The 11530-nt window shown below is 47.3% G+C and overlaps 5 protein-coding genes across 6 annotated transcripts; 3 read left to right on the top strand and 2 right to left on the bottom strand.

The window, feature by feature from the left end:
- The first annotated feature begins 593 nt into the window (after positions 1–593).
- Positions 594–1155, top strand: LOC9643848. 2 transcript variants are annotated; one of them, XM_024688844.1, is made up of 3 exons: positions 594–649; positions 715–815; positions 870–1155. In XM_024688844.1, exons 1-3 carry the CDS (start codon positions 609–611, stop codon positions 1097–1099), a joined length of 372 nt encoding a protein of 123 aa, XP_024544612.1. In that variant the 5' UTR covers positions 594–608; the 3' UTR covers positions 1100–1155. The 2 variants fall into 2 exon arrangements, with proteins under 2 accessions (XP_024544612.1, XP_024544611.1); XM_024688843.1 differs by having other exon boundaries at positions 597–649; positions 691–815.
- Positions 1095–4966, bottom strand: LOC9643847 (C2 and GRAM domain-containing protein At1g03370). Its single transcript, XM_002983636.2, has 9 exons — positions 4393–4966; positions 2999–4342; positions 2661–2944; positions 2498–2611; positions 2189–2448; positions 1971–2133; positions 1647–1916; positions 1357–1588; positions 1095–1302 (listed from the first exon to the last, which is right to left on the bottom strand). The coding sequence occupies exons 1-8, from the start codon at positions 4736–4738 to the stop codon at positions 1370–1372; spliced, it is 3000 nt and encodes a 999-aa protein (XP_002983682.1). The 5' UTR covers positions 4739–4966; the 3' UTR covers positions 1095–1302; positions 1357–1369.
- Positions 4967–5507: 541 nt separating this feature from the next.
- Positions 5508–7527, bottom strand: LOC9644163. Its single transcript, XM_002983635.2, has 7 exons — positions 7027–7527; positions 6850–6957; positions 6677–6788; positions 6099–6609; positions 5888–6046; positions 5744–5822; positions 5508–5684 (listed from the first exon to the last, which is right to left on the bottom strand). The coding sequence occupies exons 1-7, from the start codon at positions 7264–7266 to the stop codon at positions 5610–5612; spliced, it is 1284 nt and encodes a 427-aa protein (XP_002983681.1). The 5' UTR covers positions 7267–7527; the 3' UTR covers positions 5508–5609.
- Positions 7528–8813: 1286 nt separating this feature from the next.
- On the top strand, positions 8814–10754 carry LOC9644162 (protein DETOXIFICATION 16). The gene is made up of 8 exons (XM_024688892.1): positions 8814–9123; positions 9183–9727; positions 9779–9865; positions 9914–9970; positions 10024–10262; positions 10316–10434; positions 10490–10576; positions 10628–10754. Exons 1-8 carry the CDS (start codon positions 8878–8880, stop codon positions 10676–10678), a joined length of 1431 nt encoding a protein of 476 aa, XP_024544660.1. The 5' UTR covers positions 8814–8877; the 3' UTR covers positions 10679–10754.
- A 169-nt stretch (positions 10755–10923) lies between these two features.
- On the top strand, positions 10924–11408 carry LOC9644161 (DNA-directed RNA polymerases I and III subunit RPAC2). Its single transcript, XM_002983741.2, has 3 exons — positions 10924–11021; positions 11077–11153; positions 11230–11408. The coding sequence occupies exons 1-3, from the start codon at positions 10924–10926 to the stop codon at positions 11406–11408; spliced, it is 354 nt and encodes a 117-aa protein (XP_002983787.2).
- The last annotated feature ends 122 nt before the right edge of the window (positions 11409–11530 follow it).

Here is an 11530-nt window from a genome sequence, read left to right as displayed (position 1 = left end):
CACAGGCCTCCAGCGGCGCCGGCATTCCCTGCATTTTCGATCCAGCTCCGAAATCCCGGCAGCCGGGTGAGCCTTCTCGTTGCCAGTAGCAATTACCGGGGGAGTATCGATCAGATTTCTCAAGTCGCGGGCCTCCTCTCCATCGTTAGACGGGAGGTCATCGTCGTCTCTTCCCGAATCCGCCACACTTCGGTCCAGGCCCTCCCTGGCGTCGTCGTCTTCGTCCTTGATGCTGGCGCCTTCGAATTTTCTGGGACAATTCAACAGGCTCTCGATTGCCGATCAGCTCTTCGTGGTGCTGGGCGTCCTATCATGCCTGGTGAGAATCTCTCGTTCCATTCGCAGAGATCGATCTATCTAATATCGCAGCCAAATTTCTAGACTGTTGGAGCGTTGCTTACGGCGCTAGTGGCAGCGATTCCAACCTTGAAGGCAAGCAAACTAAAAAAAATTCTCTAATTACAGTAGTACCAGTACGATTCTTTTTTCTTCGTACTAAGATCTATAGCCCTTTCAGGCAATTCACCGAGCATCGGTATCACTGGAGAAGCTCTCGGACATGGCACGGGAAGAATTACCCGGGACGATGCGCAATCCGACTCTCGAGCATGGAAATCAGTGATCTCACACTAGAACTTAACGATCTGAGGCAAGCTCTCTCCAAGCTCTCCATTCACTCACTCACTACAGCTCTTTTTCTTTCACCTCTCCCAGTCAAGAGATATCCGATGGTGTTAGAACCTCCGCTCGAGCAGTCCAGGCTGCGGAGGTGGGAATTCGTCGAATGGGAGCTGTCGCAGCGTCTCAAGTCTTTGGTACGTAAATCCTCTCTCGAAGCTCGATTGTAACTCTTTGGTTTCTCTTCCCAGCGATGCTACAAGAGCGAGCGACCGTTCCAGTGCAAGCAGTCAAGCCAGTGGTGGCGAATGCGGCAGAGACAACACGGCAGGCAGTGCTCCAAGCTCAAAGGGCAGTTCTCACTCTCGCCAGCCATCCCCAGCTCTCGAGATGGTTTTGGAAGAGTCTCAACGAAGAGGTGAGCCAGGAAGAGAAGCAGCAGGAGCTATTTAGTAGCGAGCGATCAGACAACACTGTATAAAAATGGTTAGTTCTTCCCAAAAATCAAACGAAGATCTACCAAAGAGCATGAATGTTCCTCTGGCTGACCTTCGGGACAAAAAAAACTTTACAGGATATTAACGCTCGCAGTTTTCTCGACTTCATCTACAAAGCAATTGAAGCAATTTTAGCATCCAAAACGCGATGCTTACGTTCTTGAGGGATGCTTTTCTCCAAGAGTTCCTGCGCAAGTAAAATACCGTTACCAATGCAATGGATGAAATGTTCTAACCATACCTTGAGCTATACATCAAACGAGGATATAAGAGTGGTGATCTTTGTAGGACGATATCTCCTTGGCAGCTAACTTGACTTTCTCAATTAGATGCTTGCTGAAGTGCTCTTGGACGTTGGAAGTAATCCGTGCTTGCATCGCAGTGCCTTTTTGCCACGAGGTGCCCAGAAGCACGCGACACTCGCTCATCGCTGGCTTGGACGATAGAGTTCGTACTTCGTTCCTCACGTGAATCTGCGTAGAAACACCACATTTAAAACCAGAAACCATCTCCGAAAGCCAATAACAAAACCTGGAAGTTGTCTCCAAACGGGACGTCGTGCAGTGTCAGTATCTCGTCCACGGATGCAGTTAAGTGATTGCTCGACACCACCTTCTGCTGAACGCCACTCACAATGCTCCCGAATTGGCACATCTGTCGGTTCAGCCTGTAGTTCACTTGCCGCCTCTGGCCGGGACCTTCGTTTTCCCAGGGAGACACGGTGTAGTTCATGCATCCCAGCTTTTCCATGACTTTCTCTTCCAGATTTTCTTTCTCGTACAAAAGCACCATGGAAGCAGCCTGGCATCGAACAACGGAAATAAGCATCCAGATATCAGGATCCAACCAACATACCGTCAAAGGCAAGACAGTGGAGTAGACCTCCGACAGCGTTACGTCCCCAACGCCTATAAACTCGCCATCTTCATAAAGCTTGCTTTCGGTATCTACATTTTCGACCATTTCCAGTTGCTGCTCCGGGGTCAGGGCTCTATTTTTCCAGAGTACCATCAATGTCCTGCGAGAAAAAAATAGAGTGATTTACATCATCAATGAAAACAAAGGAAATGTACCTAAACGCTGGGCCAGCGCGGACAAAGGATTGGAACTGAAATTTAAGCCGACCTTTCCCGTCCATGCCCTTGGAGCCTTGATTTGCGTCGTGAGCTCTTCCTTTCCGGGCAAAAAGCACAATCGAGGGACCAACATTGGCTATCGATGGAGGTAACTCCTGGACTTCGTCTATGTCTTCCCATAAAAGAGAAAACTTGGTTTTATGTCCAAAAATGTTTGAGTAGAATCCCAGCATCCGGGGCGAGAGGAATAAGCGGCCCTGTAATTCGAGAATGTCGTAAGGAACAACTGGAAAAAAAAGGACGGACCTGCAAAGGTATCTTTCGCTTGACAGCACAAGCGAAGTCGTTAATGAGAAATTCCTCTTGCGGAAGTGAGAAGAGCTTTTGAAATGAAGCGTTCTTTCTCGAGCTCTTGATGACCTGCACAGGGGTTTGGTCTTAGCTTCGCTTCATAAGACAAATCATGTACCTTCGCTCCTGCTTCTTTCTCAACTTTCTTCACATACTCAACAAACGTATCAGCCTCCTTCGTGTTAGTCAAAAAGATCCGAAGGTGTAAACGGGAGTAAGAGGTCTGTGCATGCGACCCTTCCAAACGAATCCATAAGTCGGCCAGATTATCCGGGCTGAGTTTGAGAAAATTGATTTCCGCGTAACCGAGAGACACCGCTTCAGGAAAAGGCCCGTCATAGTTAAAAACTTCTACGTCCAGGGTTGATGGAGGATCCTCCGTGGCATCAAACTCGAAGATTTCTGTTCAGAAAACCCATGAGAAACATGCAGAAGAAAAAGTTGCAAGTGACTTACCTCCCCACTTTGGATTAGTTGTCTGAAGTTTCACAGAACTTGTTCGAGTTCTCCCACTGCATGTAAATACCACGTATGGATCCAAGCAGTTTGTGTTTGGCCGGATAGGTAGGTTCTCTCCTTCCACAAGAGTCACTGTCAAGAGCCAGCCCTCACCTTTTGCTTTCTTTCCATGGTCGCCGGCTGTTAAAGATGCGGCTCGTAGCTTTTTCAGCGCCATTTTTCCAAGCTGAACGAAGTGGACGGTGATCACGGCAGATGTCAATAGCTCGCCAAAAGTATCCGGTAAGTCGAGTTGCCAAAACTCCAACCCGACTGTCGGAGTTGGCTGTGCAAGCTGAATGTGGAGTAGTACCACCAGAAAGAACAGCAAGGACACCACGATGAATATCGAGCTGGAAAAGTACTCCTGTGTGAGGCTAATGTCATTCTCGGGTTCATCCTGCTCTTCTGCTGGTGCGGGGTCGGCGTCCTCCCCAGCCTCCTCGACATACTTTGAAAGAACCTCCACATACTGCCGGAAATTGTCCGTGAGTCCCTGTTTCGCACCGCTTTCGATCAGCCTTTTCGCCATGGTGCTCTGAATAAAGTTGAGCCTCCATGATATGGAAAGGTTGCAGCGCTCTTCGGAGACCGGCGTCAGGCAGTACTGCACCTCAGTTCTAAAAGTGCTGCCGTAGAGCACATCAGGCGTACTGACTACCGCTAAAACAACGTAGGCGCGATCATCTGCTCGTAGATAAGTCTGCTCTTCTGTTGCCTTGACCGACTTTACCACTGCGGTAGCAGCTTTCGTGTACGTAAGAACTCGTTTCGGGTTTTCGTTGCCAACTTTCTTCCACATCCCCTCCACCAGATCGGTTGTCTTTTGCACTGCAATCAGCTCCTCAAAGAACGGAGAGTGGGGCTTGAACAGCACCGAGTTGAGAGTCTGGAGCTTCGTCGCATACGTCTGGTTCGCTAGAAAACCTCCCGATAATGGAGGTGGCACGCTGTCGCCAGATGTCGAGAGCTGTAAACCACCTTTCTCAAAGAAGGATAGAGGGACTTGGCCTTCCTCCTCTTCGCTTTCACATTCTTCCGTCGATTGATCCGACAAAACACTGGGTGACGAATTCGAATTGGGATGGATCCTAGCACTTTTCTTGAAGAGAGATGTCACCTTTTGACCAAGTCGAGAACGAACCTTAAGCCTCTCTGTATCGGGAGAAGACTTTGTGCGTGGAGAACTTGGAGCGGAGCTACTTGGAGTATGCAGCAATCCATCCCTTAGGCCAGGCTCTACATCGGCCTCGGCCGCATTGCTGATCCTTCCATATAGAGAAAAGCCCAAAAGAATCTCACCTGGAAGCGAATGTTTATAAAGCAGTGGTGAAAAGCAAAATTCTTCATACCTGTGACAACCGACTTTGATTTGCCGCCGCGTGGTTGAAGCTTATACCACGCCGGTGCCAGCGTTAGCTTGTCCGCATCGAGAATCTTCGACACTGGAAGCTTGACCTGGCCAAGGAAATCATCCGCGAAGCAATCCTCGTCCCACACCGATATCAAAATCTCGGCCCCGGAATCATCGACCCGGAAATCAAACTCCTCGTTCCACACCGGATTCAGGCACGCATGGATGACGCCGGTGCTGGATTTCGTGCGGCCGAGCTGCAACCTCACATAGGGATCGCTGGAGCCATTCGGATCTTTGGCGGCCAAACCCCTCGCCTCGAACACATTGACCTGGAGCTTCATTCTACCTGGAATCGACTGATTCTAGCCAATGCCATGGCGGCGCCTCGATTGGAGCTGGAATCCCCGATAGCTTGCGTCGCGATGACGAGCGCAATATCTTGCGGCGCAAGGATCTGTCCAAGAACGCAAAATATGACAAATGGCGTGGAAATCCTATGCTAAACCGCCATAGCAAAACCCTAGGTCCTTCCGCGGCCAAGAGTCAATGGAGAGCGATGCAGCGTGAGACGCCATACTAGAAAGAGAGGCTGACGTGTCACCCTTATTTTTCCAGCTAAATGACGTCGATGACGTGGAAATCTCTGGTGCGAGCACGTGTCGGTTTAAGACACTTGGCACGCGGCGTCACTGACAAACTGACACTTGTCAATTAGGGCCCCTCTTCCTTCTTCGTGCTTGATCACAATGGGCGAGCAACAAGAGCACAAGGAGGTGGAGTTTGAGGTGGGCGATCGCGTGGCGTGGAGCTATGGCGCAGGGAAAGCGCGCGGGCACATAGTGGAGAAGCTGACCCAGGACAGGAAATTGGGGGCTAGAACTTTCAAGGCCAGCCCAGAGGAGCCCAAGTATCTTCTCAAGATCGACAAGACGGGCAAGGAGGCGATCAGGAAAGGCGAGACGCTGGAGAAGATCGAGGAGGACGATGGTAGCAAGCAGTCGCAAGAGGGCGATGGCAAGAAGCACGAAGATGAGTGATCTATGAAAATATTTCATGTTCTTTGTTTTTTTCTCTCTCTTTTTTCTTGTAATTTTTGTGCACAAGCCTGTAAACTGCAAAGAATGGAGTTCGATACATACAAAATATTCACAAAAGAAAAATTAAAAATGGGGAAAAAAAACGGGGGCCTCGTCCAAAAGCTTGCCTTTGACGTTACGCTGGAAGCAACGGAGTTGTCTCGTTTGGCTCGTCGTCTTTTTTCGAGCACCTCGAGCTCAAGTATTGTGCCTGTTTCATCAGAAAGAACACGTTAAGAAGCGGTCAAATCTGGAGGCATTTTTTGTCACCTGTAAGAAAATGGTGATGTCCAGAGACACCGTTCCCAAACTTCCCAAAAGCCACGGAGCTTTTCCTATCAAATCGTCCCTGTCACGCAAACAGTAAGTTTGTCTGAAAACCGGAACAAACAAAAACCGGGAAGCCGTGCTTACATTGTCTTTGCTCTCATCAAAATGGCCGCTCCATACGTGAGATTCGCGAGCACCGCGCACGACACCATCGCCAGCGACAGTCCTTCCGCTGATTTTCTCTGGTTGTTCTTGACGAGCTGGGAAATCCGGGAGCCCAAGTAAAGTCCAGAAGAAATCCACCTGGAGAAGAGCTCTAAAAGTTAGGCCTGGAAATGAAAACTCCACGACTTACCCGAAGAAAGTTCCAGTTTGCTTGACCCATTGGAGCCTGCTCTGGGTTTGATTCTCACTACAATGCCTCAAAAGCTTCCGGTTTGCCTGGAGAGCATCGCCTCCAGGGATTCCTGCCATTACCGTACCAGCCAAGCATAGCGCTTTCTTCAAGCCCGGGTTTAAGGTCTTGTTATTCCCGCTTGTGCGCTTTAGATCAAGTTTTGGCAATCGCGACGCCTGCTGTGTGGTGAACTTGGACATGGATGGAGGCCCGTACTCCAGCCCGTATTCCATCACAACTCTTCGTAACTGGCGCCGAGAAGGACACGCATGCTGCTGTGAAGCTTTGGCAACTTGATACTTAAGGTGCTGCAGCTTTTCTTCCTCGAAATCCTGGAACCGTTCCCCTCTAGCTAAAATACCAAGCTGGCTGCCGTTGGAATGTTGGAGCACTTGCTGATTCTGGCGATTAGAATCCTGCTTCTTCTTTCCTTTGCTGTTGCTTGCATGACCAGGCGTCGGAAGATCCGCTGGAAACAACAATGCCTGAACTTAGCAAGGAGTTTTCTGCTTGAAAACAAAAACTCGTTCCCATACCCGGTCTGGAAGTTCCATCTTCTGAGTTTATTTGTAGCACGCTTTGATAACCATTCGTAGGCTTATGTACAGATTCATCGAAGTTGTTGTTACGAGCGCGGTAGTATAAGTACTACCGATTTGAGAAAGATGGATCAGAGACAAAGAAAAAAACGATTTTATCACACACTAACCTGTGAGATAATTAAACCATCGGCAAAAATAAAGTAATACGCAGTGAATGTCTCAGTCGCAAGCTGGTCGCCAGTAAGAAGACAGCCCAAAAGATTTAACGAATCGCCCTGGCAAATGGGAGATCTTCAGGACAAAACTGGCAAAGAAAAGAACAAAAAGAAAGAAAGGAATCGTACCGCAAGCCATTGGAAGAGAAACCAAGGCGAGAGAGCATCGGCGCTCTGTCGAAGAAAATTACTGACGAACTGAGGCATCTGGGCGATCATCCAGAAGAACACTGACGACATCCCCACGCAAAATCCCAAAATCTCCCACGGGCTGTACACGCAATCGCCAAACCAGACCTCGATCCATCTCACGGCCCCGGGCTGGCATAGGCAATCCAATTCCAGGCGGCGCAGGCTTCCCTTGGTCATTCCTCCAGTAGAGAATCCTTCGATCCTTGGCAGCTCCTCGCCGATCGTCCAATGCACGCACAGCCTAGGCGAGGAGGCCAGTCTCCATTGCCGCTAATAAAGACCACCGACAGAGGAAATAAGTCCTGGAGAGACTCGCAGGCTGCTACTGTTGCTTGCTACTACCGCCGCCGCTGCTGATCATCTCCAAGACTAGAATCGAGAGGAAGGACAAGGGGCGATCGCGCCAAAGATTTCTACGAAATTTCGATCCCCGCGCGCCTACCAAGTAAACCCTAATAGAGACCCTAGATGGACCCCTGCCTTTACTTATTTGGGAAAGTGCTAAAAAACTATTCAATTTACTGTTGACCTTTAGGGCAGTGCAAGAGGTACGCGAATCCTTGTCTTTATGTACCTTCCTAGATTACTGGAACAGAAGCGGCCAAACAAAACCACTAACAAATGAATTAGTGACACTTAAACCTGCATGCACTGCAAGAATAAGATTCTTTAGAATTTTCAAGCTTGAAATGTATGGTACATAACAATGGCAAAGTTTATTAAGATCGAACATTCAAATATATGCTTGCTTTTGTTGACAATTCACTGATTGTTAGCATCTCCTCAAGTGGAACCCGAATTAAAACTTCACGTAGTTAAATATTATTTACTATCAGCTCTGAGCGAGTCAACTGTCTGAACTTTGAAGTCCATTTTCTGGCCTAGCAAATGATTAAATAATAAGGTAGACTTTGCCAATGTTTACAATGCATACGTGTTTTCCTATCACGCATACGTGTTTTCCTATCACTAATCTACTCCACTTGATATATTTTTTAAGTGAGGATAGGGATGTTCGAGCAGAACACTAGAGGGACCCAGAAAGTGTTAAAGAGTAGCCATTGCCAACTCAACGAGCAGCACGAGGCAGACTAAGGCTGAGTTCAGTTTGTCATTATTGAATTCTCAGGTTCTAGAGAGAGATGAAAACGAGCCACCATCTGGAGATCCTTTAGTTCCCATCTTTCTCATGCCTGACAACGTAACATGGCCATGACCTAAGCTATATCACTTGAGGCAGAATGAGCTCGTAACAATACGCCATTGCAGCGCTCATGAATTGTGGTTGCATCAACACAAAATTTGATAATATTTACTTCAAAATCATGCTGTTTTCCAGCAATGAATGGGAAATCATAGAGTGTGCATGGTCCGCCAGCACTCAATAGTCGTCAAATTAGCTCTCTCTCTCTCTCTCTCTCTCTCTCTCTCTCTCTCTCTCTCTCTCTCTCTCTCTGCAACGTGTTTCTTGTGGCTCTTTTTCTCTCCTCTTTCTGTCCAGGGGAAGAAGAAATTTCTCCAAACTCTGGCCTGTTGTGCTCTTCTCTGGGACCCTTGATAGCTACATAATTTAAATTTGAATTTTAGATTATAACCTACAAAATAGAATATATTAATTTTATACAAAGCACGTAGTTTCTTCAGAATATAGAGTAAATTATCAGCCTCAGAACTATATAAATGCGAAGGCGAAGGACACAGCCAAAAAAGAATAAAAACAAAATCGTTTTAATGGGTCACATTACATAGAGGCCCAGTTGTGAATACAAGGCGCTCCATATCCAGATAATGGCGCTCCAGCAGCCGCTGCTGGATGATCCGGAGGCTCAATCCCGCAGTGATCCTGCAAAGTTTGAGGTATGGAGAGAAGTAAAGATGCAAGTTGTGATCGCAGGACCCATGATTGTCGTGGGTATTCTCAATTTCATTGTCCCAATCTCATCGGTGATGTTCGTGGGGCATCTGGGCAAGTTATCACTCGCTAGTGCATCGCTAGCGAGCTCATCTTGCAATGTCACAGGATTCATTATCCTTGTAAGGTCCACTTTGTCTCATGAGCAGGGTTTTCTGATGATTTTTAGTAATTTCTATAGATGGGAATGTCGGCTGCGCTGGAGACACTTTGTGGCCAGGCATATGGTGCAAAGCAGCATAGCTTGCTTGGAGTTTATCTACAAAGAGCAATCTTTGTTCTACTGCTCATAAGCATACCAATCTCAATACTGTGGTTTTACATTGGAGATGTTCTTCGAGCTCTTGGACAAGATCCCCTTATTTCCTCCCACACTGAAGAGTATGCAAGGTTTTTGGTGCCAGGCCTGTTTGGATCTGCGCTCGTATGGCCGTCCGTGAAGTTTTTACAGGCCCAATATGTAGTTGCCCCCATGGCAATATTCTCCTTGATCACAGCGATCGTCCACGTCTTTTTGTGCTGGATTTTCATCTACCAGCTTCACATCGGTGCCAAAGGAGCTGCTATATGTGTGAGCATCTCATACTGGCTCAACGCTCTAATGCTACTGGCATATATAAAGTTCTCCTCGACTTGCAAAACAACTTTCACAGGGATCACGAAGAATGCTCTCCACGATTTTAGAGGGTTTTTCAAGCTTGCGATCCCAGCGACTGTGATGATATGGTACGTAGGGCTTCAAGGAGATGCTAGCTGAAACTTCATTTGCTTATGCAGTTTTGAAGCTTGCTCTTTTGAAATCTTGACTCTCTTATCGGGACTATTGCCAAATCCTCAACTCGAGACTTCGTCATTCGCTAGCATGTAAGAAATATCTCTGTGACTTACGTATTAACCTTGCTTTGCGTTCAGAATGAGCACGTTAGTCACATTTTATATGATCCCTTCGGGTTTCAGTGCAGCTGTCAGGTAAATTTCTACATTTTCAACAAACAAGCAAATTTATTTTTTCTTCGACCCAGCACTCGTGTTGCAAATGAGCTTGGAGCTGGAAATCACTTGGTCGCAAAATCAGCAGTGGGAGTTACTTTGTGCATGGCGGCCTTGAACTCGATTCTGTCGGTGGTAGTGTTTCTAGCATTTCGGAAAAGCATCGGATGGGTCTACAGTAACGAAACGGACGTGGTCGAACACATTGCAAGCTTGCTCAAGGTGGCCTTTCTCATCGCAGCTTGTGATCCCATCCAATGCGTGCTTGGAGGTAATTTATGCTTCCAAGTAATCCTCGCTTGTGATCAACCTTTTTACATATAGGAGTCGTCAGAGGTTGCGGATGGCAAGCCGTGGGAGCTTTGGCAAATCTCACGGCTTTCTACGTTGTTGGCTTGCCGACAGCCGTGGTTCTTGGTTTTGTTTTTAAGTTCTATGGGATGGTAAGACGACACAAACTTGTGATCCTTAATATTCGTGTTCTACATATATGTTCAGGGGTTGTGGATTGGAATAGCTTGCGGAAATGCGACTCAGACGATAATCCTTTGCTTCCTCACATTTTTTATGAACTGGGAAAACCAGGTAAAATCATTCACACCTTTTGTTTCGAAAGCTTATGCAATTGTAGTGTAGGCGAAAAATGCACACGCTAGGATTTCCCGGTCGTCGTTGCTGGAGGAGTAGCGAAAAATCTACCATTTATCTGTGTCTGTACGTCTATTGTTATGTAATAAGTATGTATGTCATTATCGTTGATCAAGACCCATGTCCCTCTCATTTGGTCAAACAAGTTTTGCTAGTATTGGCAAAGCGTTTGCATCAACGATCTACTCGAGAGTTACGTCCAGCATATTCTCATGACAATTAAAATATTCTTGGTTTGCTTGTGAGATTGGAGCCTTAGCTCTTGAATTAGAGCGCTTTCGGCCATGGAGCTTGGTTCGGAGGAGTCCCATTCATCTACATTCTGCTTCAATGGCGAAGATCACACCTTGGGCAACTCGTTGCGATTCCTCCTCAACAAAGAGTTTGAATAGCCATGAAAGGAATGAATTTCTTGATTCTGTTTTCTCTGTGTGCAGCCCTAGGGTGGTGTTCTGTGGCTACAGCGTCCCTCACCCGTCCGAGAACAAGGTGAATGTGAGAGTCCAAACAACAGGTAGATTGTTTCTCATGTTATAACCATAGTTCTTGATCACGAGAGTGATGCTTTTGATCATTTCAATGTTGAAAAGGTGCGCCAGGCAAGGAGGTTTTCAAGGATGCGTTGTTGGACATGGTGGCCATCTGCGAGCATGTAAGCACCACCATGGACTCGGCCGTGGGGCGATTCAAGGCCAACGAGCAGCGTCCAGAGGTGAGCACGCGAACGGCAACGCACGCCTCCGGCTTGACTCACCGATCGGGCAATTGAGTTAAAGTCCTCACAACCAATAAGTTGGAGTATCTCTCTCATCAAGGAAATAAGATCATTGCTTCACAGATCAAAGCAAATAAAACTCATTAAAGTTCTCTGTCCCACCAAGGAAGTAAAAT

This window comes from Selaginella moellendorffii, unplaced genomic scaffold (genome assembly GCF_000143415.4).
Source record: "Selaginella moellendorffii unplaced genomic scaffold, v1.0 SELMOscaffold_59, whole genome shotgun sequence".
NCBI classification, from domain to species: Eukaryota; Viridiplantae; Streptophyta; class Lycopodiopsida; order Selaginellales; family Selaginellaceae; genus Selaginella; species Selaginella moellendorffii.
Note: the sequence above shows the minus strand (reverse complement) of the source record. Positions and strands in the feature narration are given on the sequence as shown.

Bases quoted from the DNA above. Each gene is read 5' to 3' on its own strand.
- LOC9644162 (XM_024688892.1), top strand. From the start codon at position 8,878: ATGGCGCTCCAGCAGCCGCTGCTGGATGATCCGGAGGCTCAATCCCGC. The intron at 9,728-9,778 runs GTACGTAGGGCT...TTGCTTATGCAG, and splicing joins CCAGCGACTGTGATGATATG to TTTTGAAGCTTGCTCTTTTG. The intron at 10,577-10,627 runs GTAAAATCATTC...ATTGTAGTGTAG, and splicing joins TTATGAACTGGGAAAACCAG to GCGAAAAATGCACACGCTAG.
- LOC9643848 (XM_024688843.1), top strand. From the start codon at position 609: ATGGAAATCAGTGATCTCACACTAGAACTTAACGATCTGAG. The intron at 650-690 runs GCAAGCTCTCTC...CACTCACTACAG, and splicing joins CTAGAACTTAACGATCTGAG to CTCTTTTTCTTTCACCTCTC. The intron at 816-869 runs GTACGTAAATCC...TTCTCTTCCCAG, and splicing joins CGCAGCGTCTCAAGTCTTTG to CGATGCTACAAGAGCGAGCG.
- LOC9643847 (XM_002983636.2), bottom strand. From the start codon at position 4,738: ATGAAGCTCCAGGTCAATGTGTTCGAGGCGAGGGGTTTGGCCGCCAAA. The intron at 2,612-2,660 runs GTACATGATTTG...ACCCCTGTGCAG, and splicing joins AGAAAGAAGCAGGAGCGAAG to GTCATCAAGAGCTCGAGAAA. The intron at 1,917-1,970 runs GTATGTTGGTTG...GTTCGATGCCAG, and splicing joins CCACTGTCTTGCCTTTGACG to GCTGCTTCCATGGTGCTTTT.
- LOC9644163 (XM_002983635.2), bottom strand. From the start codon at position 7,266: ATGACCAAGGGAAGCCTGCGCCGCCTGGAATTGGATTGCCTATGCCAG. The intron at 5,823-5,887 runs GTAAGCACGGCT...TTTGCGTGACAG, and splicing joins TTGATGAGAGCAAAGACAAT to GGACGATTTGATAGGAAAAG. The intron at 5,685-5,743 runs GTGACAAAAAAT...CTGATGAAACAG, and splicing joins ACATCACCATTTTCTTACAG to GCACAATACTTGAGCTCGAG.
- LOC9644161 (XM_002983741.2), top strand. From the start codon at position 10,924: ATGGAGCTTGGTTCGGAGGAGTCCCATTCATCTACATTCTGCTTCAAT. The intron at 11,022-11,076 runs GTTTGAATAGCC...CTCTGTGTGCAG, and splicing joins CGATTCCTCCTCAACAAAGA to CCCTAGGGTGGTGTTCTGTG. The intron at 11,154-11,229 runs GTAGATTGTTTC...AATGTTGAAAAG, and splicing joins TGTGAGAGTCCAAACAACAG to GTGCGCCAGGCAAGGAGGTT.